The 23,993-nt window shown below is 38.8% G+C and overlaps 1 protein-coding gene across 2 annotated transcripts; it reads right to left on the bottom strand.

Moving 5' to 3' along the window:
* Positions 1 to 19,728: 19,728 nt before the first annotated feature.
* Positions 19,729 to 23,628, bottom strand: LOC104227143 (F-box protein SKIP24). Of its 2 annotated transcripts, XM_009779310.2 has the most exons (5): positions 23,298 to 23,628; positions 22,510 to 22,683; positions 21,150 to 21,312; positions 20,924 to 21,061; positions 19,729 to 20,378 (listed from the first exon to the last, which is right to left on the bottom strand). In XM_009779310.2, the coding sequence occupies exons 1-5, from the start codon at positions 23,534 to 23,536 to the stop codon at positions 20,361 to 20,363; spliced, it is 732 nt and encodes a 243-aa protein (XP_009777612.1). In that variant the 5' UTR covers positions 23,537 to 23,628; the 3' UTR covers positions 19,729 to 20,360. The 2 variants fall into 2 exon arrangements, with proteins under 2 accessions (XP_009777612.1, XP_070021574.1); XM_070165473.1 differs by lacking the exon at positions 22,510 to 22,683 and having other exon boundaries at positions 20,216 to 20,378; positions 23,298 to 23,612.
* Between the last annotated feature and the right edge of the window lie 365 nt (positions 23,629 to 23,993).

Here is a 23,993-nt window from a genome sequence, read left to right as displayed (position 1 = left end):
CAAAGGGTGATGTTCTTTCAACTTCCTATATTCAAGGTTCGGAAAGCCGGATGGATTTGAAATTCATGAGAAGGGCCTTACTAACAAACAAAACAAAGACACCTAGCAGATTCACCGACGCTTCGCTTTCATGGTGGCTTTTCTGGGAATCAAGGTCTTCCCAAACAAAGAGCGGACGATTGATATTCGCATAGCCAGAGTCGTACAAGTCCTCACTACCAAGGAACATCACACTCTTGCCCTGATCATTCTCTCAAACATTTATCGGGCGTTGACTTTGTGTAAATCCGGGGCAAAATTCTTCGAAGGGTGCAATATTTTATTGCAAATGTGGTTGACTGAACATCTCCGACATCACCCCAAGTTCATGCAGTATGGTCCGAGCAAGGACAATTTTATTGAGAGTTATGAAGAAAGAATAAAAGATTATAAATTTCCAGAAGGGGTGGAAGCCTGGATATCCCATTTAAGATCTTTAATGGCAAGTCAAATTGAGTGGACTTTGGGATGGCTCCCGGTAAGAGAGGTGATACACATGTCAACCTTAAAGAGTTATTTGTTGCTGTTGGGTTTAAGAAGCATCCAGCCATATGCGCCACAGAGAGTTCTAAGACAACTAGGGAGATACCAAGTGGTTCCTGATGATGAAGATTTGAGTGTGCAAGTGATTGAGCTACACCCCGAAGCCACTCTCCATGAGGCTTTAATACAGCGGATTTGGAATGGTTGTCGATACTTGAAAGATGATACCCAAGTTCCAGATTCTGCGAAAGGCGAGATAAATCCGGGATATGCTAGGTGGTTTGAGAAAAGATCCTGTGTGGATGATGAACCAGAACCTGATCCTAGAAGGCCCATAAAAAGATCGCATGTTCAAGCCTTTGATGACACAATCCAAGAACGGTTGGCTTGGGGTGAAAAGGAAAAAGGGTACAAAGCAACTATTCATGCCTTAGAAGAAAGCCTGAGGAACCTCAATTTGGAAAAAGACTTACAAGCACAAGAAGCAGAAGGTGAAAAGAATAGTGTGATTAGCGAGAATAAAACTCTCCGCGCTCAGTTTCAACTGATGAAGAAAGCCTCTGAAGCGCCAGTGAGAAGTTGGAAAGATCAGAAAATCATTGCCAATATGATGGAAAAAATACAAGATTATGACTCCATTTTGAGAAAGACTGAAAAGGCGTTAGACAAAGCTAAGGAGAAAATCATACAGTTAAATGAGGAGGCCAAATCTAGTAAGGAACGCCAAGTAATGAGATGTGAAGAAGAAATGGCTCAATTCAAGAGAGAGAAGGACCATTGGATACATTCAGAAGCTCAACTCCATGCACAGTTGGAAGAAATGAGAAGGTACAATAGAGAACATCAGCACACAGATATTGATAGGGAGAGAGCACATGCAAGACTCGATCAGGCCAGACTTCGAGCTCAATTGGAGTCAGCTTTAGATCGCGAAGACCACATAAGAGATATAGCCACCACTCGCCAACAGCAATTGCAAAATCAAGACCAAAATCTCCAAGATTTCAGAGCACAAATCCATGATTTGGCCGTTTATACTTCTCAAAGTTACGTAAACTTCCAAGGGATGGATTATGAAAGGTTTATAGAGCATGCACCTACTTTTGCCCGTCATCTTGCAATGGAGTTAGAGAGGATGTACCGTACACTAGGAGGTCAGCCGGGTCAAGCCCCACCGTGAGCAGATGTTCCAGTGATTAAAAGCAAAAGATTGTGGAGTGAAGCGTAGTCATAGTTGTTGGAACTCTTCATATAATAGTCATGTTTTAGTTTAAGTCCATGTTGAGTCTTTTTAAACCATTTTCTTAAAGTGTTGTCCAAATGTAATGTCATTTCTGTCTTTGTACTGTTCGTTTATTAAAAAATAATAAATAATTGTGTCCACCAGAACTACGCTCGGTCTGATTCATGCAGGGTCATGATACGTAGGCAATCTTCATAAGATTCGACCACAACCAAAAGAAAGGAATAAAATGAAAAAAGGGAGGGAAATAAAAGATAGGCGTGAGTGACAATAAAAGGAAAAGGTCAGGAAAAGCTGGGATGGCACAAACAACCGAGCAAATACATGGTAGAAATGACTAATTGCCTAGGTGCATTGCATCCCTATGTGTGGTTGTCTATTTGTTAAACTCTGATCACTAACAAGTTTGGTTGTCATTATCCAGAATTCAAGCAGTTAGTACACCTAAGCATACTGGCAACCCACCCCTACCAAACCAGATCCAAAGGAGAAATAATCATGTCTATCCCAAATGTAGACACTAGTGTCATGAAGGGAGAAGAGTTGGACGTTAACGCCATAAAAGAAGAGATGTACAAATTAAAACAACAAATGGCTGAAATGTATCAGGCTTGGGCTAAAGGACAACCGCCATCCGCCTACCCGGCTAACACTACCTTCACTCCACCACCGGCTCAAACTCAGGATCATCCTGCCACCGTTCTATCCCCGAGCTTTCCCATTTACCAACACTACCGGGGCACCACTTCTTATACACTACAATCTCCACCCCCTAAACCAATTCCATACCCTCCTCCACCAGTAACTCCTGTCTTCGTAGCACCTCCACCAGCTACACTCCACAAATCTCCTAGCGAGCCTATGTTCCAGGCCCAGGACAACCAATACTACTCCTCGGAGCCCACTTTCAAAGCTCCAGAAACCCATTCCTATACTCCTCGCTTTGACCTCCCGATAGAAGCTGATAAACCAGTCAAAAATACCGAACATGAGGAGATGTTCAGGAAAGTTAAAAGCTTAGAACAATCATTCAGAGACATGCGGGGGTTGGGGGCAAGTCAGTGTGGCCTACAAGGACTTATGTCTGTTCCCAAATGTGCAATTACCGGCAGGTTTCAAGATGACCTAGTTCGATCTATACAACGGGCACGATGATCCAGTAGCCCACTTAAGAGGTTTTTGTAGCAAGATGAGGGGAGCTGGAGGAAAAGATGAATTGTTAATGGCTTACTTCAGTCAGAGTTTGGGTGGATCAGCATTGGAATGGTATACCCGCCAAGAGCATGGGTGATGGTACACCTGGGATGTCTGGCGTAAGCATTTGCTTGTCACTTCCAATACAATCTTGAGATCATTCCAGATCGACAGTACTTGACTAAACTTGAGAAGAAGCACAGTAAAAGCTTCAGAGAATATGGTTTCCGATGGAGGGAGCAAGCAGCAAGAGTAGATCCCCCAATGAAGGAAAGTGAGATGGTAGATTACTTCCTACAGGCTTTGGAACCTACATACTATGGTCATTTGGTCTCAGTTGTGGGAAAGTCATTCAAAGAAGTAGTAAAGATGGGGGGCATGGTAGAAGAAGGCCTCAAGTCGAATAAAATCATGAGCTATTCGGCTATCAAAGCAACTACTCAGGCTATTCAGGGCGGCATAGGAGGGATTGGGAAGAAGAAAAGAGAGGAAGCAGCAATGGTTGATTCAGGAACTTGGTCCGGATCCAGAGGTTCACCTTACCACTACAATCAACCTCGACCCCACCAACAAACTTATCACCACAATCCACCCCAACACTACTATCCCCCACCAGAACCTCATTTTTTCGTCCACCATGCACAAGCATACAACCAACCTCCTGCCCACACTCAATGGCGTGCTCCTGTCCTACCAAATACTTATCCACATTCACGAGCCTACCAAAACACTCCCGGACCAAGTTTCAGGCCTAGTCAAGCACTCAAGGGTGAAAGGTTGCAGAAAAAGAAAATCTTTACTCCGTCGGAAGAATCATACACTGGTCTGTTCCACATGCTAAAACAGCTAGATATGCTAAGGCCGATACATTCCAAACTGCCAAATCCTCATCCAAAGAATCTTGACTATACTGTCAGCTGTGAGTATTGTTCTGGTACTCCGGGTCATGATACAGAAAAATGCTGGCACTTGAAAAGTGCGATACAGGAGCTTATTGATACCAATAGAATTGAAGTTCAAGCTCCCGAAGCACCCAATATCAACAGGAATCCGATGCCAGCCCATCAGGAGGCAAATATGATCGAAATAATGCATGCGGAGGGGGAACCCAAGAAGCCATCATAGACCATCATGATGATTCAGTCTAGTGGAGTCAAGACAGATGAACAATCAGCAGATGAGAAGTTGGTGCTCAAGTAGAGGAAAAAGAGTGTTGAGCCATCTGTGGCAGTTGAGAAGGGGTCTTTAAGCAAAGTTGCAACAAAATAGGAAGGGGTAAAGGTGATTGTACCGGGAGCGGCCAGCAAACCCATCATAATCGTGGAAGGAGCCCGCGCAGATCAGGTTATCATCAAGCCAGTAACCCAATTACCAATAATCAACAACAAGGTTATTCCATGGAATTACAAACGGGTAACAGTGATGTACAAAGGGAAGGAAGTCAAAGAAGAAATCTGTGAAGTACAAGGTTTGACTCGCTCGGGAAGGTGTTTTGCTCCCGAGGAGTTAAGAAGAGCTAAAAATAATCCAGCATTCGTAAAGAAAGCCGTAAATGAAGAAGAAGTAGAAGAATTCTTGAGGAAGATGAAGCTACAGGACTACTCTATCGTGGAACAATTAAGAAAGACGCCTGCTCAAATTTCCCTATTGTCATTATTGATCCATTCGGATGAGCACCGTCAAGCTTTAATGAAGATCTTGAATGAGGCGCACGTTCCCGATAAGATCTCCGTGAATCACTTGGAAAAAATAGCCAACAAAATCTTCGAAGCAAACATAGTCACGTTTTCTGACGATGAATTGCCTATAGAAGGTACTGAGCACAACAGAGCTCTTTACCTCACATTAAAATGTGAAAACTCTGTGGTGACCCGGGTATTGGTTGACAACGGGTCAAGCGCAAACATCTGTCCTCTCTCCACTCTAAGCAAGTTGAAAATAGAAGATGAGAGGATCCATAAGAACAGTATTTGCGTGCGGGGATTTGACGGAAGAGGTAAAGATTAGGTTGGGGACATAATGCTGGAGCTGACGATAGGGCCAGTCAAGTTCACAATGGAGTTTCAGGTGCTGGATATAGCTGTTTCCTATAATCTACTGTTAGGTCGACCATGGATCCACACCGCTAAAGCAGTCCCATCAACATTACACCAGGTAGTCAAATTTGAATGGGATATACAAGAAATAGTTGTGCATGAGGAAGACAGTTTATGTGCTCACAGCAATGCCATTGTACCAGTCATTGAGGTGGAAGATGACCAGGGACCAGGGGTCTACCAGGTTTCTGACTCGATGTCGGTAGAGAAAGTTCCGGAGGGGAAATACATTCCAAATCCAAAGATAACCGCCGCATCAGTCATGGTAGCCTATGAGATGTTGAAGAATGGTTTTGTATTGGGTAAAGATTTTGTCTCATCTTTGCAAGGCATCATACAGCCGGTGTCTCTTCCCGAAAACTTGGGAACATTTGGTTTGGGATTCAAGCCCACTGCCGCAGACATAAGAAAGGCCAGAAAGCTAAAACAGAAGGCATGGGTCCTTCCAAAGCCAGTCCCACGTCTTTCCAAATCATTTGTCAAGTCCAGTACCAGAAGTCGCCCAGTAACAACAAATCCTAATTCTATGATTACTCCTGACGAGGAGTTAATTGAAAGATTTGAAAAGTTGTATGACGGTGTGAACATGGTGGAAAGTGGTGAAGGTCCTAGCAACGCAGAAATTCAATTTGTTGGGCCAGAAACAAAACTTAATAATTGGAAAGTCACTCCTCTCCCCATTCGAAAGGAGTCTTGGTAGTTTATTTTGATTTTTCTTCAGTTTGTCTGGATTATTCCAGGGTTGTAATCCAGATTTTTATCTTTCATTCTGTTTGAAGTGTGCAAACCTTGTTTCATTCAATGAAATGCAGTTTCCCTTTCTTTATCATTCCTGATAATTTTTCTTTTGTTTTTCTTTTTTGTACAGTTCTTTTTACGCTGGCTCTAGTGATATGGCATGCATAAGGAATCCTCAGCCCAGTCTTAAAAATCAATCTGATTCCGAAATAATAGTTCAAGAAGTAGATTGTGATTACGAATCAGAATACGATGAGGATGAGGCCTTGGAAGAGATTAGTAAGGAGTTAATTCACTTCGAAGAAAAACCCAAACCCAACCTGAATAATACAGAAGCCATCAATTTAGGAGACACAGATAATATCCGATAGACTAAAATAAATGTCCACCTCGAGCCAAAGATCCAGGAAGAGTTAATCAAAGCACTCATCAAATTCAAAGATGTTTTTGCGTGGTCATATGATGACATGCCGAGTTACAACACTAATTTAGTGGTCCACAAATTGCCCGCTGATCCAGTGTTTCCTCCCGTCAAGCAAAAGTTGAGGAAATTCAAAACTGATATGAGTGTGAGAATTAAAGAAGAAATCACCAAACAGTTGGATGCAAAGGTCATTCGGGTCACTCGATATCCTGTTTGGTGGGCTAATGTCGTGCATGTGCCAAAGAAAGTCGGCAAGATTAGAGTATGCGTCGATTACCGCAATCTCAACAAAGCAAGTCCGAAGGACAACTTCCCAATACTCAATATCCACATTTTGATCGATAACTGTGCCAAGCATGAGATAGGATCTTTTGTGGATTGCTATGCCGGGTATCATCAGATTCTAATGGATGAAGAAGATGTAGAAAAGACGACATTCATCACGCCATGGGGAACTTATTGCTATCGGGTAATGCCATTTGGTTTAAAGAACGTCGGGGCAACTTACATGAGAGCAATGACTACGGTGTTTCATGATATGATACATAAAGAGATTGAGGTATACGTGGATGATGTGATCATAAAGTCAAAGCGTCAAGCCGACCACGTTGGGGATTTGAGGAAATTCTTCCTGAGACTTCGCAGGTACAACCTCAAGCTTAACCCTGCCAAGTGCGCATTTGGTGTTCCATCCGGAAAGCTGTTGGGATTCATAGTCAGCCGGCGAGGCATCAAGTTGGACCCATCAAAGATCAAAGCCATCCAAGAATTGCCACCTCCGAGGAGCAAGACTGAAGTGATGAGTCTGTTAGGGAGGTTGAACTACATCAGCAGGTTTATTGCTTAGCTCACGACAACTTGTGAGCCTATTTTTAAATTGCTGAAGAAAGATGTTGCGGTCAAATGGACTGATGAGTGTCAAGAAGCATTTGATAAGACAAAAGGATACTTGTCAAACCCACCTGTGCTGGTTCCGCCAGAACCAGGGAGTCCTTTGATTCTTTACTTGACAGTCTTAGAAAATTCATTTGGCTGTGTACTGGGGCAGCATGACATTATCGGCAGAAAAGAACAAGCTATCTACTAACTTAGCAAGAAGTTCATGGCTTATAAGGTTAAGTACACTCATCTGGAAAGGACATGTTGTGCCCTAACTTGGGTGGTTTAGAAATTGAAACATTATTTGTCATCCTACACTACTTACCTCATTTCGCGCTTGGATCCGTTGAAGTATATCTTTCAAAAGTCTATGCCGACAGGGAGACTTGCGAAGTGGCAAATATTGCTCACAGAATTTGACATCATCTATGTGACTCGGACTGCGATGAAAGCCCAAGAATTGGCCGATCATTTAGCCGAAAACCCGGTCGATGAAGATTATGAGCCATTGAGAACTTATTTTCCCGATGAAGAAGTGATGCATATCGATGAACTGGATCAAATTGAAAAACCAAGTTGGAAACTTTTCTTTGATGGGACTGCCAACATGAAAGGAGTCGGAATAGTAGCTGTGCTTATTTCTGAAACAGGGTATCACTATCCTGTTACGGCTCAACTTCGGTTTTATTGCACCAACAATATGGCTGAGTATGAAGCCTGTATTTTGGGTCTACTAGCTGCAGACATGGATATCCAGGAAGTCTTGGTCTTGGGAGACTCGGATCTTCTGGTACATCAAATTCAAGGAGAATGGGAAACGCGAGATTTGAAGCTCATACCGTACCGACAATGTTTGCATGATCTTTGTCAACGGTTTCGATCAGTGGAGTTCAGACATATTCCAAGGGTCCATAATGAGGTCGCCGATGCTTTGGCTACTCTGGAATCAATGTTGCACCATCCGGTCAAAGCTTATATCAATCCTCTTCATATTCAAGTCCGAGATCAGCATGCTTACTGTAACATGATTGAAGAAGAACTTGTTGGCGAACCATGGTTCCACGATATCAAGGAGTACATCAGAATGGGGATATATCTAGTGCAAGCCACGGGGGTCAAAAGAGAATAATTCGACGGTTGACAAATGGATTCTTCTTAAGTGGAGGAGTTTTGTATAAGAGAACACCAGACCTTGGATTATTAAGATGCATAGATGCTAGACAAGCTACGACTATCATGTCCGAAGTACATTCGGGAGTCTACGGACCACATATGAGCGGATATGTGTTGGCAAAGAAAATTCTCCGAGCAGGCTATTATTGGCTTACCATGGAGCGAGATTGTATCAATTTTGTGCGCAAATGTCATCAGTGTCAAATACACGAAGATTTGATTCATTCTCCACCATCGGAATTGCACACAATGTCGGCACCATGGCCCTTCGTTGCTTGGGGCATGGATGTCATTGGACCAATTGAGCCAGCAACATCCAACGTGCACAGATTTATTCTTGTAGCCATTGATTATTTCACCAAGTGGGTTGAGGCCAAAACTTCCAAATCAGTGACCAAGAAAGCAGTGGCCGATTTTGTTCACTCAAAATCATCTGTCGATTTAGAATCCCAAAGGTGATCATCACAGATAATGGTGCTAATCTTAACAGTAACTTGATGGAAGAGGTATGTCAACAGTTTAAGATTACACATCGCAATTCTACCCCATATCGTCCCAAGGCGAATGGAGCAGTCGAGGCAGCCAACAAAAACATAAAGAAGATACTTCGGAAAATGGTAGAAGGTTCGAGGCAATGGCACGAAAAATTACCATTTGCATTGTTGGGATATCGCACTACTATTCGTACTTCGGTAGGCGCAACTCCTTATTTATTGGTATATGGCATTGAAGCAGTAATACCTGCAGAAGTTGAAATTCCTTCCCTTCGGATTGTCGCTGAGGCTAAGATTGATGATGATGAGTGGGTCAAAAGCCGTTTGGAGCAATTGAACTTGATTAATGAAAAAAGATTGGCAGCAGTATGTTATGGCCAGTTATATCAAAAGAGAATGGCAAGAGCATACAACAAAAGGGTGCGTCCCCGAAAGTTTGAAGTGGGTCAACAAGTGCTGAAACGTATCCTTCCACATCAGGTTGAAGCAAAAGGCAAGTTTGCCCCGAATTGGCAAGGGTCATTTATTATAACCAGAGTATTGTCCAATGGCGCTCTATATTTGACAAATATCGAAGGAAAATGCATAGACATGACCATCAATTCCGATGCAGTCAAGAGATATTATGTATGATTTCTTTGTTATAATTTTTGATTGTTTGTATTTGGCATTGTATTTTGATTGTTTGTATTTGGCATTGTTTCGAAGATTGAAATGACAAAGGCAATTCGTTCTGCTATCTAAACACTTTATCCTTTGTTCCCCCTTTTGAGCCGCATTTGTTTCTTTCATACCCCTCTTTTGGAATCAATAACAAAAAGAAAAGGGAAAAGAAAGAAAAAGAGAAAAGAGAAAAGAAAGAAAAAGAGAAAAGAGAAAAGAAAAGAAGTGAAAAGAGAAAGTATAACAACAAGGAAATTCATGTGTGAACTACGTTTGACCTGATTCCTATTAAGGATACGTAGGCAGCCTCACGGCTCGGTCATAGTAAAATAAAATATCAAAAGATCCCCAAGCGAGAAACTGGGGCAGAAGTTGTACTAAGAAATGTGATTCCAAGAGTTGTAATTTTTAAAACCCCTGTCAAATTGTTTTGAGCCTTTGATACCCTTTCTTTCTAACCCCATCCAAAATCCCACATTACGATCCAAAGAAAGACCTTTCCGATCAGTCTTCGAGAGATGCCAAGTTAAGCAAATAGAGATGATTAATATCAGGATAACACTCTGGTCCAAGCAGGAAAAGTAATAAAAATGAGAGAGTCTTATTGGTGAAAACCCTAATGGGCACCATGAGGCGACGAAAGCTGAGAGAAAATAAAAATGAGAGAGTCTTATCGGTGAAAACCTTCACGGGCACCATGAGGCGACGAAAGCTGAGGAAAAGTAAAAATGAGAGAGTCTTATCGGTGAAAACCTTCGCGGGCACCATAAGGCGACAATGAATTCAGGAACAAACGAATGAGAGAGGTTTGTCGGTGAAAACCCTTCAGGGCACTACAAGTCGAACAAGGTCCGTAAGTTGGCGGAAAGTAAAATTGGGTTGTGGAAATTTTGGAGAACAAAGTAAAACAATTGGAAAGGAGATTGGTTAAATAGACTGGGCTGATTAATCCAAAATGCATACCATGATCATTGGTGCCAATGACTCCACTCAGATAAGTTCCTTTTTCCTATCTCCAACAGTCATCCAAATTTGGATTTTCTTCTTTATTCTTAATTCTCAAAATCGTCGCATTTCATTGCTGTTAATTTTTACTCCTCCAAAGCTCTTCCAAGGTTAGCCTTGTTCCAACAAATAAGAAGGAATATCAAAGTATACTACCAGATTCAAAATTGCACAAAGCAAAATACGGCTAGGACATGCTGGAGATAGTATGATGAAAATTGGGACCTAGGGTGTAAGCAAAGGTTAAATCGGTGGAATGGTTCAGTAATGTCATGAGAGATGTATGGTTACGAATAAAAGGGTCAGAAGTGAAAAATAACAGTTGGGGAACCCCACAGTCCGGGATCAGTCAGAAGGTCAAAATAGTCTTTTTGACCAGTTCAAGGCAGTCGGACGAAGCAAAGCATGGCAAAGAGAAAACCACCCCCAGCAAGAATGCCACAACTAACCACCACGTTTTAAACGGACAAGATTTTCTTTGATTTGAAACAGGGGCAAAGATGACGTTTATTTCAGGAAGCACCCTGTGAAGAAAGCAAGTACCATGCAGGTTTGATCGTATAAATTCTCAGGACCCTCCTGGAAAATGGGCCCTAGTTTAAAAATCGAAACAATCATAAGTAGCAAAATCTAGCATAAATGTACCCCAAGGAATATAAGTTGATTTCAAAGTTTGCATGTTTAAGATATGATTCAATTTGGAGTTTTCAGGACCCTCATAAATAATGAGACCTAGCTTTAAGATTTCCATTAACGAGGTTTAGCATAAGTTTTGTTGTAAGGTAATATAATTTAGCTGTAAAATTATCACTCTTAAGATAAGACTTGATTTTTGATTGTCAGGACCCTCCTGGATAATGGGGAGTAGTTTAAGACCCTCTTAGATAACAAGATTTAGCGGAAGTCACACCTTTAAAAGATATATCTTAGATTTAAAATTATCGTTTAGTTAAGAGTTGTCAGGACCCCCCTGTATAATGGGACATAGCTTTCAAATTCTTAGTAATATTTGGTAATATGATTCAGTTTAACACTCACAAATGCGCCCAGCTACCAAATTGGGGCAGGAAATTTTCTTTTGTTTTGTCTATTTTTGTTGAAATCAGGCGTCCACCTGGAGAACAAGGAACAACAGTTAAAGTATCAGCAATCAGGCGTCCACCTGGAGAACAAGGAAAAGCAGTTGAAGATTCAGTAATCAGGTGTCCATCTGGAGAACAAGGAACAACAATTCAAGTTTCAGCAATCAGGCGCCCACCTGGAGAGCAAGGGAGTACAATTCAAGTTTCAGCTTTCAAGTTCTTACTGATGTTTGGTAACATGATTTAGTTTACACTCATATATATACCCAGCTACCAAACTGGGGCAGAAATTTTTCTTTGCTTTTGTCTATTTTGTTGAAATCAGGAGCCCACATGGGGAACAAGGGAATACAATTCAAGTTTCAGTAATCAGGAGCCCACTTGGAGAACAAGGGAATACATTTTGAGTCTCAGCAATCAGGATCCCACCTGGAGAACAAGGGAATACAATTCAAGTTTTAGCAATCAGGAGCCCACCTAGAGAACAAGGGAATACATTTCGAGTCTCAGCAATCAGGAGCCCACCTGGAGAACAAGCGAATACAATTCAAATTTCAAGTAGTCAGGAGCCTGCCTGGAGAACGAAGGGAAGAAGCAATTCAAATTTCAAATAATCAGGAGCCCGCCTGGGAAACAGAGGAAAGGAAACAATAGTTAAATGAAGACATTTAAAAGGTTCAGCAATCAGGTGCCCGCCTGGAGAAGAAGGGAAAGCATTTCAAAGAATACCATTCAAGTCAGCCACAAAGGAACTTCTGAGGAAAATACAAGTCAACGAGGCAACATCAGTCACAAGATCAAGTTTGGAAATAAATCTTTGTAAAGCATAGATTATAGCTTAGTCTAGCTTCTTCATTTTTGTCATGGTGTAATAAGGAGGTCAGTAGGCAGTATCAGCAGCATCAACAACAGTAACAGTAAAACCACATCTTCATGGTAGTCCCAGCTACCAAAACTTCCCGAACTATATTGACCTGATTCTTTTATAGCCAAGGATATGTAGGAAACCTTTGAAGCAGAGGTTTGGTCAAATCTTTCAAAAAATGCTTCCCACGGAGTGTTCAAACAAGCAAAAATCGCTCGTATCCGCTCACTTTATCTTTACACGAAAACTCTTCGTGTTTTCGGACAAAGAGGGGCAGCTGTGAGCACGTGATTTTTGCCTCATACGAATTACTCCAAAAGAATTCCCAAAATTGTGTGTTATTTTTAGGAATTATTGTGCGATTTTCCTAATTGTTTGCATATGTTTGTATGCATGTTTAATTTTATTAATGCATTAAAAATACAAAAAATATAGCATTTGCATTTAAGATTTGATTTTTTATATTTTTTGGAATTAATTATTAATTAGATGTTTTACAAAAATGAAAATTCACAAAAAATAACATATTTTTGTATTTTGGTCAAATTGTGTGATTTTCTTTTAATATAGTGTTTAATTATTTGTGATAGGTATTATTTAAAGTTAATTAATATTTTTAAGCTAATTTAGGTCTTTTATAATTTAATTTAGGATTTTTAAGTTTTAATTTTTGAAAGAAAAGGGAAGAAAAGAAAAGAAAAAGAATTAATGAAAGAGAAGGAAGTCAAATTTGGGCCAAATTCAATTTAATTCAAGAGGCCCAAATCAAATACACCTGAAACCCCCCCCCCCCCCAGTCCGGCCCAAACCCGTCCCAACCCGGTCCATCACCAGACTAAACCAAACGACGTCGTTTGGACATGCTTTAATCTGGGCTATTGAATTAATTTGATCGAACGGTCCAGAGCTTCACCCACAACCCGACCCGTTCCCACACCCGGACCGCCCCAGTTGAAACCAAAACGACCCCGTTCCCATTTACGATTTAATCGGAGCCGTTGGTTTCCAATCATCCAACGGCCCTAATTAAATCAAACATTTAATATATCAAACCCCCCCAAACCCTTACCCCTCTCAGAACCCCCCCTCTTTTGTCTCTCTTCAGAGACACCCCTATCTCCCACCACCTCACACCACCGCCCTCCGCCCACTAGAAATCGCCTCACGGCAGTTCCGGTGGCCGAAACAACCCCAAATTAACACCATCGATTCCCTTTTATCTCCTCATGCCAAATCCACACTCCCTTTTCCTCGAATCACCCCATAACTCTTCGAATCTTGGATCGAAGATCGGACCCCGAACCCTAGCCTACCCAACCAGCCCCAAATCGATACCCCAGGACCATCTCACTACCCTCTTTCCAAATCCCCACTTCACACCCTTCGAATGACACCAGAATTGTTCGAATCTTAAAGGAACCCTAAAATCCCAAATTTCAAATCGGTTAAATATTAGAAGGTTTGAGTTCGAAATCGACCTTAGTTGTGTGTTCTCAGTCGAGAACACTCGATTATGGTCTATTCCGGCTTCATATTCAAAAATTGAAGATCTAATTCAAGATGGGGTTCAATCATTTGGAGGTAGGTGTCCTGATTTTAGTTTTTCTAATTCTTTTTTATTATCTTCCTCTACTCCTTTCTTTTATTTTTAGAATGGTTATTTGGTCGGATTCGACTTGTTTTTTTAGTTTAGTTTCTGTGTCGAACTAAAAATTGTTCGTCGATTTGGTCTGGTTTATTCATGAGCTTCTTTAGCTATTATTCATGTCATTTGAATTCTTGATTTCTTCTGTTAATTATGGTAACCTCTGAGTCCTTCGTATTCTAGGTTTAGTCAGAATAATTAGGATTAGTTTAATAATTTGGTTTAAATTCTTGTTTAATTGTGTTGATAAGAATTGATTATTATAAGTTTATTGCAAGTGGTCACTAATTGAGAAGCTTCTAATAGTGGTAGGGTAGTATTTGCATTATTGAATTAACTAAAAGCACTAATTTGAGTGGATAATTTAAAATGGAGAAGATAAGTTGTAGTGGAAAATGCACTAATTGAATGCCCATTTAAGGGAGCTGAAAATCAGAAGAAGAAAGGGGAGATAGAGCTTAAGATACAGAAGAGAGAGGCTGGTAGTTAAGAATACAAAGAAAATAACTCTGAAAATACTGGGGGGAAATACTGGAAATTACTATTTCATTGATTTCTATTTTCTGGTTTTCAATTTCGAATTGGCTGAAATCATCTTCCATATACTGTTTCGTTGAACTATCTGGGGTTAATAGCTGTTTTTCTTGGATTAAAACTGGGACTGTTTTGTCGCTGCTGTCGATTTCTGCTGTTTATGTTCTGATCTCAACTCAGTTTTTCTCTTTTTGTGTTGCTGTTTGTTACCATGTATTCATCTCACCTTCCAAAGTATGAGAATGAATGTTTGTTACCAGGTATTCATCTCACCTTCCAAAGTATGAGAATGAATAAATATGAAGATTGGTTCCTTTAAATAGAGATTTGTACTAATGCAGTTGGTTATTCAATGTTTCTGCACTTTCGGAATTGTTTAGCTTAGCTTGATCTTCTTATATTTCTTTCTGTTTGATCTGAGTATGGACTGTTGTTGTAGTATTAGTTGGGTAGTTCATTGTGGGGCGTCAAAGGTGCATAAAAGGTCATGTTAAATGTTTGGCAATGTTTGAAAGTCGTAGGTATCTATGAGATTGGATAATTAGTACATTTGGTGATCAGCATGTATGCCTGTTTCTATATTTATATTGTTGAAAGGAGTGTGTTCAAAGTTAAGTTGTAAATGTGATTCAGTATAAAATCCGTGCTAGAAAGGAGAGATGTGATTATATAGTTAGTTATTTCAGTAGTGTTTCAATTCTTAATATGTGAATAACATCTTGTGAATGTGTTTCATGGTTGTGGATTGCATGATATTCATTCCAATCCATCTCTGCAGTAATTTAGTGAGTTTGATCTAAATGTACCTTCCATTAAACATGTATTAAGTAAGAGCTTCTTAGTTTACCGTAATATATTTGGATATGCTATGCATAATGGATGTGTAATTACTAAAAATGGAATTTGGTTTATTAATTTTAGGGGTGTTTCTAGTTTAGTGGTATCTATGTTTATACAATGTTGCAAATTTATTTACTTTTATATGTTCAAAGGGCCATTGGTGTAATTTGGAAAACCTATGAGTCGATCATGTTGCGCAGGGATTCGACCTTGAATCCCTGCGTGGCCATTACACTGTGTCATTGAATTGGGCTGGCATTTGTAACATGATACTGGGCTCCCTTTGGGCTCAGGATTTAGATAGTATCTCGACTCATTAGTAATTAAAATAAGGTAGGCTGATGGGCTCAGGTTTGAGCCTAAACTGGGCAGCCTTGTGTTAATTAAACCATCAATTCGTTAATTGAAGAAGTATAAAAGAATAGTCATTAGTTGGGTTGTTGGGATTACTGCTGAATGAGACAGGAATCCGGGTAATCGGAAGAATGAACGGTTTGAGTTTTGGTCATGTTATGCATTGGGCTTAATATCAACTTCATTTTTTTTCTTCATTTACACTAGTAGTATATTTATTTAAGGTAAATTGCTTGCATTCGAATGTTGAATATTGTTTGGTTTATTAATTATGCAAGTTTGCTTTAAGTGGTTTAGGCTAGTCCATGTAATAAAATCTGGGTGTTGTAATGCCATGATAAAAGTCATTTAATTGTTGAAATTTCACATTTCAAGCCTAAGGCTCAAGAATGCAAAAGGTGGTTATTCTCGTAAATATCTCTACTTTAGTGTAAGGCTAGTTATTCTTGCAAATGGCTATTTAATTAATGAGTAATTAAGGCTGCAAATTAGAATAGTAAGCGCAGTTTCATAGGTGGGAGCGAATTAACTAATTAATGTAAGAATTTAATTGAGTCATGCCGAACAAAAATGACAATTGCGTGACCCTCGCTTTAATTAATTTTCAACTCAACTTTAGAATTCGAGGCGTGCCATTCAGCAAAACTCCATGGCACTCGCAAAGTTAAAACGCGTAGTTGCTTTAGGCGCGCATTTTAATCCTAAACTCGGGTGCACATTTATGTGACCCAAATCCAAATCTTAACAACGTTAAATAAAATATGTCGCGAATCGCGGGTGCATTTCATGTGGCATGATTACGGGTTCCAGAATTAAGACCAACGTATGCGTTCGCGCAACATCGGGCAAAACAATCTTAATCTTAATAAAATACTATCGTGGTTGTGTACATGTTCGCGTGACATAATTACGATTCTAAAAGCAAAATCGGAGTATGCGCAATTTTGGCCCAATTTTCTTAACATTAATAAAACGTTATTAATCGTGGACACGTACGCGTGACATGATTTTTGACGCGCCAAACAAATGGGTATACGTGCGCGTAACCCGTTTCAATATAATTTTCTTAATTAAAAAGCGGTTAAAGTTAAAATTGCACGTAGGTTCAAATCGTTCTAAATCAGATAATTAAGCCGAATATAACAGTTAAGCGACCGTGCTAGAACCACGGAACTCGGGAATGCCTAACACCTTCTCCCAAGTTAACAGAATTCCTTATCCGGATTTCTGGTTCGCGGACTGTATTACAGAGTCAATCGTTCCTCGATTCGGGATTTTAAACCGGTGGCTTAGGACACCATAAATCTCCCAAGTGGCGACTCTGAATTTAATATAAATAATCCCGTTTTGATTGTCCTTTAATTGGAAAAACTCCCTTATATTTACACCCCTTTCTCGGGGGTGTAGTAAAAAGGAGGTGTGACAGTTGGTGCTTTTCTTTTGTTGCAACATATCTAATCCACTAATCTTAGGTTACGCGTGTACCCATACTTTTTAAGAATCACGTAAATATTATAATATGTATTGAGTTATATAAGCTTATAAAATGAAATTCAAAGAAAAATTCCTAAAAATAATGGATATTGTTCTCATTAATTAGCTCAATAAATGAAAAAATTATGTCTCACCAAAGTTTTTAGATGCCTAAGTGTAATTTAAGGGGACATCTATTGGAATATTTTACGAAAATTATATTGTTCATATGACTTGAAAACAAAAAATAAAAATGCTTTTAGCATGATTTTTAAATATTTATCAAACAATACAAATAAAAAATCAAATATTTTGGTCTTTTAAAGATTGAGAATGAAAAGATTGGCCATACACGCACCTCCTAAAAATATTAGTAGCAGGTACTTAGAGTTTTTCCTATTACATATGTTTATATATTTTATTTGTATTATGTAGAGTTGTTTGTATTTTGCCGATAATGATTTAGTTATATTGCATTGTAAAGAAACCTTAGATATTAGATCTTTTAGTGTTCGTAGAATAATACGAAATAGTACTATTTTAAAATAAAAGGAATCATTTCCTTATTTGAAGTAAAATCTCAATTGAATTTAACTCCTAAATATCAGGACCTAATTCAATAATGAAAGATATAATAACCAAAATTTATTAATTTTAAAATCCTAAATATTAGAAAAGTAAATTTATTAATTTTAAAGTCCTAAATATTAGAAAAGTAACTTAAATTACTATTTTGTTCATTGTAAATTAAATTTTAAAGGGTAAAAAAGGCGAACAATATTTCGCTAAGGGCCTTGGTGCTTTTAATATAATATAGGTATAGATATTTAGCTTACTCCTTGAAAGTTTCTCAACTTCATGGTAGATCATTATGTCAATACAGAAACTCAGTTGAAACTTCAGCATGAGGACACGCACTTGGCAAAGTTAGATATTTACTGTACTACAGGTGAGCGAAATATTGCAGCGGATACAAAAAGGATACTGTATTAACTCTTAAGATGTCATTCAAGTAATTCCTGAAAAAGTTTTACGTTGACAAATACAAATGGCTATGAGTATGCCCATTTGTCATCTTCTCAATTGTAATTGGGCTGGATGAGCATATTTAAAAAGGATAAACTACAAAATTGCTTATCTTTAACACTTATCTCTTGGTAAACTCTTCTACTTGAAATCTTTGGGCTGGATGAGCATATTAAGCTAAAATTCGATACACACAGTGTTTGGCCTTTATTAGAGATTAAGTAGTTAGTTTATGTCAGCAAACAATCCTTGTATTGCTACAGCTTTCCGCTGGATAAATAGACTCAGTAGAGACTATCAGGTAATACTTTGAGGCATCAGGTATAGTGCAAACTTGATCCAAGGTTATGTTGTTTAACCTCTGAAGCAGAATACATAGTCTTTCCACTTCCCAATCATTAAAATCCCTTCTTGGGAAAAGATTCCACCCTTGTGTTGAAAAGAATACTGCAATTTCTCCCTTTTGTTGAGAAGATAAGCTGAAATCAACTTCCTAATTTACTACTTCATGGCAGAGGAAAGCGCAATACTTTGATATCCCTCTACTTATCGAAAGGGAAAAAACCCAATACTTTAACAAAGGCAAAATCAACTCCTAGAGTTTTGATCAACACAGATTTAATTTTTTTCCCATTATACTCAAACATATAAGACTCTACAAATTGCAGTAATCATAAAAGAAGTAACCACACAAACATCAGCAAAAACAGAGTTAACCCAACAAAGGACCCAAATAATTGTCAATTTGAACAGTGAATAACAAATTTTAGCACTCACCTGGCAAGAGAAGCAACTGAGACAATCGAGCAGATCAAAAAATGACACAAAAAAATAGAGACCACGGTGGAGAGAAGATGAGCAGATGATTAGGACTTCTTATACGACACAATTGTCCATATGAATTCACAGGTGTTGGGCTTTTGTATAAGTTGGGGGTGCTAATAGAAAACATGGACAAAAATGGAATAAAGTAAAATTCTATGAGTTTTTTCGGAAATTCACTTGAACCGGAAGCTCCTCTCGGTTCTCGCTTATTAATAGTAGTATAAAATGCTCAATAATAAAGAATGGTTTCCCGACTACGTCCTAATTAGTGTTAGTAATCGTAATGACATATGTCTTGTATAACTACGTACAATGGCCTTTATTTCATTACTTGGATGTCAAAATCCAGCAAATCACGGGCTACTTTTGATTATTTATTCTAACAGTAAAATCTGTCTTGTAAGTAAGTTTTATTGTTGCAATGAATAAAATTTAAAGATTTTATGGTTATAGTAATAATATTCAAGTACTCCTTTATGTGACAAAAATTAGTTTTATTATTAAGGTAAATCAATTTAACAATTGTATGTGATCGATATATTCTTAGATTAATTATAAGTCAAATCATAAGTAGATATTATTAACGAAGTAATCCAAAAAAAGGCTGGATTTTTCTCTCTATGAAGGACATTTTTCATTATTTGGTTCGACTATTAAGCAAATTATCAGAAAATAAAATACACCAATACTGACGAATTTTTTTACAAGGTTGCCTATGTTTGTCAAGTGAAAACTATGGGACCTAAAAGGGTGCCTGTTTATAAGAGTTTGTGAACCCAAAAGTGTTGGTTGTGTGAGGCATTTTGAGTTCCATAAAACACCACTTGTCCAACATAGACAACCCCGCACAATTTGTGTCAGTTGTGTGAGTCACAAAGTAAAGTTTCTCAACCAACCTGTGTTTTCATGTATCAGCATCCTACTGGATAATCCAAAATAGCCCTACAGTCCCCCTTCCAATTGCACAACATGCATTTTGCTCTCTTTTTCAGACTCCGAAGAATAATCCTCCATTTCTTGAACACCCTTCCCCATGGTCGAGCATATCACACATCATACTCCCCTTCCTCATATCCCATATATCTGTTTCTAAATGCACCCGAGGTGAACCGAATCTGCCATAGCCCATACTTGGCAAAAATCAACAGGAACACAGCAACTGCAAAATCAGTGCAGCTTGGACAGAGATGCAAATAGGCTGAACAGCAGCATTGTACCATCCATTGCCATGTAGACCAATTTGAAGATTCCTTGCCATGAGTAACTCATCCAATTCAATGGTGCATCAACTCCTAGTTTCCTTCTGAGATATTCAACAGATTTAAGGAATCACCAATTTTGCAACCGAGATTATAAATACAGTAATCCAGCAATCAGAACCAATGGGCTATCAAATTGATAGTAACCACCACCAACAACCAAAAAGGAAAAGAGAAGGGTGAAGAGCCGGAGAAAATAAAAAAATCACCCTCATGAACAAACAAGCTAACTCGCTACCGCTTTCTTAGTAAGTGGATGACTAAAACACCACTACATTTTCTCCAGATTACCTATATAGTACCATTAAAAGATATATGCTGATATCTCGAGATCAGTACATGCTCTCACCATCCCTTCCATAGCAATATTTTTCTCCACTTTGCTTTTGTATCATTCTAAAACAAAGTTGACAATCTGGAAAAGCCACTCCTATATCCACGTAGCTTTTGTATCACTCTAAAACAAAGATGCTCTCACCATCCCCACCCCCAGCATTCTTGCAATCCCAACTCAAGTAACAAGCATTTACCATTCCTAAAAACAACAACTCAAATTGCGTGGAAAAAGTAGAAAGGTTTAGAAATTTACACTTGATGATGTTCTTAATCTTTTTCTCATGGCCTGTTCAGCAATCGGTGTGACTGCTAAGTTAAAATCTCGCAAGGGGTGATATTCTACTGAAGCCAGCTTTTCCTTTGCTGCTTGCATTCTCCTTTTTTCAACTCTCTGCAATAATACAAAGGAAAAGATTATAATGCAGTTCATCAATTAGATGAATGATACATTGTTCTCCATAAAATAGACGTAAACTTACAAGGGCCTTCTCAAACCCTTCAACTTGCTGTTTGCAAAGCTTGAGCTCCATCTCAATGGCATGGATACGGTTGTTAACAGGTACATTGCATTGCTCAACTATCTGCTTTTGCTTACCTCGGACAACCTCCGGCTGCCAAACATTTAGTGCAACTGAGGCTTGCCTGATAGAAGCAAATCAATACCAAAGTCAAACATCAGCTGAGTTATTTTACATATTTCTTTGACTAGCAAAGAATAACGAAGCTTCTACAAACAAACACGCAAACAAGATCGTACTGCTCTTGTATAAAACATTATTCTCTGCACAAACTGGAATACATAAACATGTAATTGTTTTCTTTTTTGTCAGGCTACCATAATGCACCAGTGAGGAGGTGTGAGCGACTGGCTGTGGTGGGCACGAGGAGAGTTAGAGGGAGACCTAAGAAGTATTGGGGGGAGGTGATCAGGCAGGACATGGCACGACTTAGGATTTCTGAGGACATGACACGACTTAGGATTTCTAAGGACATGGCCCTTGACAGGGAATATTACTACTCCCTCCGTTTCAATTTATGTGAACCTATTTCCTTTTTAGTCCGTGCCAAAAAGAATGACATCTTTCCCTATTTGGAAACAATTTACCTTTATGCAATGATTTATAGCCACACAAAATATATGTGCTTCATTTTACACCACAAGTTCAAAAGTCTTCTCTCTTTTCTTAAACTCCGTGCCCAGTCAAATGGGTTCACATAAATTGAAACGGAGGGAGTATATTTCTTATATTGTTGTGAATATTACTACAGCGCACTAGAGTGAGACTAGCCATTTAGGAGTTAGTCTTAGGATGCTACTGGAGTTAGTCTTAGGATGCTACTTATCAGCTACTGATGCAGGGCTGTATCTATTGGATATTAGTATACCTTACATCCTTTTCTCCATCCTTTTCGTATTTCCTATATTTCTTATATTGTTGTTATTTTTTTATTTTATGTTATGTATTTTATGTTATTTATTATGAGTCTATTGATAGTACTAATATATTGTCTCTTGTTGCTCTCTTGAGCCGAGGGTCTCCTGGAAACAGCCTCTCTACCCCTCGGAGTAGGGGTAAGGTCTGCGTACATATTACCCTCCCCAGACCCTACTTGTGGGATTACACTGGGATGTTGTTGTTGTTGTTGTCGTTGTTGTTGTTTGTCAAGCTACCATACACATGTAGTTTATCATCTCCTAATTGTATTTCTGTTTGTGAGGTTTTCAAACGCGAGCAACCAGCTGTTTTGTTAAAGCAAGACCCCATCCCCAGTATTGTAAGCAAAATTGCGAAACAAAAACAATAAATAACATCATACGAGTAGCCTTCTGTCCACTACCTGATTTTACGCAAATTTAAAAACTCAGCAACAGTGTTCTTCATCTTCTCTTTCTCCTCTGCAGATCGAAGTTCCATCTCCCGAATCCTCCTAGAATGCTCATTAATTTCACTCTGAATTCTTAAAACGGCCCTTCTATGGGCCAAAGCCTTCTGTTCTCGGATTTTTTCATATCTAGTTGATGTCAACAACCAATTAATGAACTCCCATCAAAAGATTTTCCAGAGAAGGTAACATTAACAGGAAGATGAGATGACATGGCTGAGAATAGAAGATATAGAAGGGTAAAAACTTACCTGCACCCAGTGTTTACACGAAACCAATGAATACATGACACGTGTCTTCACTTATCACTAAACAATAGTAAATGAATACAGTTGTCACCTTAAGTTATGACCTAATCATGGTAAATTAGTATGATTTGGTGTAAATGCGGGTGCGGGTAAGCTTTTACCGGCATACAAGTGTGGTGTCTTTGTGACTGCTGGCCATCACAGAATATTTGGACATACATATCATTTGCAAATACTGTCATATTATGTGTAATTCAATGTTTATTTTACAATACTTTCCACTATTTCAACTTCAAATTGAAATAGAGAATTTGAAGCTGAAACTAGTTTGACGAGCTTGCACATGCAAAGTTTAAATTTTTTCCCCAAGTGATTTTAACTTTCAAATACTCGTGGGAAAGCTGAGTGCAAAATTAAGAATTTATATGATGTAGAGACACTAAAACAGCACACACATACACATGTATAAATAAAATTTGAGTACTGCATATATACCTTATTTTGTAGAGCGATTTATTGGAGACAGAAGAAGACGAACGATGTTGCTTAATAGGATATTGGGGAAAATCGGCGGAGAACAAAGAGGACCAAAGAGAATCGTCGTCGGAGAGTCGGTTGAGACGTCTGCAAGTTATGGAGAGGCAGCAAAGATCTTTGTAGTTGAAGTTGTAGAATTCAATTCCGATTTCAAGGATTCGTCTCCATAGCTCGTCCGGTAAAGCTGATGCCGACATTTTCTGCAACCCGACCCTAATTATTTCGGTCTGTTCAATTCGGGCCTTATTCAAATTTTAAGAAGAGAAACACAAATATAAAAAAGATCCTTATTTGGTTAACACCTCCCCTTTATTTACTTTATAACACCGGGCGAGTTTGTCTTAGAACATTCCAAGTAGGATAAAGTTTATCTTTGTTGGAAGACAAGTTGTCCCATTTCAAATTGTTCAAGAATATTTTGGCCCTTTTACTTTTGAAATAAAAAAACCTCCACTACTTCATATGTTTGTTGATTAATTTCTTAAGAAATTAGTGTTGGAGATTTTGTGGAGAATCAACAGCTCAAACTCAAAATCTAGATGTCACACAACTGCCCTTCAGGTTTCGTGATGACAACCTTGACATAAATATAAATTTATGTACATTGAGTCATGATCAAATTTTAATTTGATGGAGTTTTTTGGTTTTCCTTGA

Source organism: Nicotiana sylvestris, chromosome 12, assembly GCF_000393655.2.
Source record: "Nicotiana sylvestris chromosome 12, ASM39365v2, whole genome shotgun sequence".
NCBI lineage: Eukaryota > Viridiplantae > Streptophyta > Magnoliopsida > Solanales > Solanaceae > Nicotiana > Nicotiana sylvestris.
Note: the sequence above shows the minus strand (reverse complement) of the source record. Positions and strands in the feature narration are given on the sequence as shown.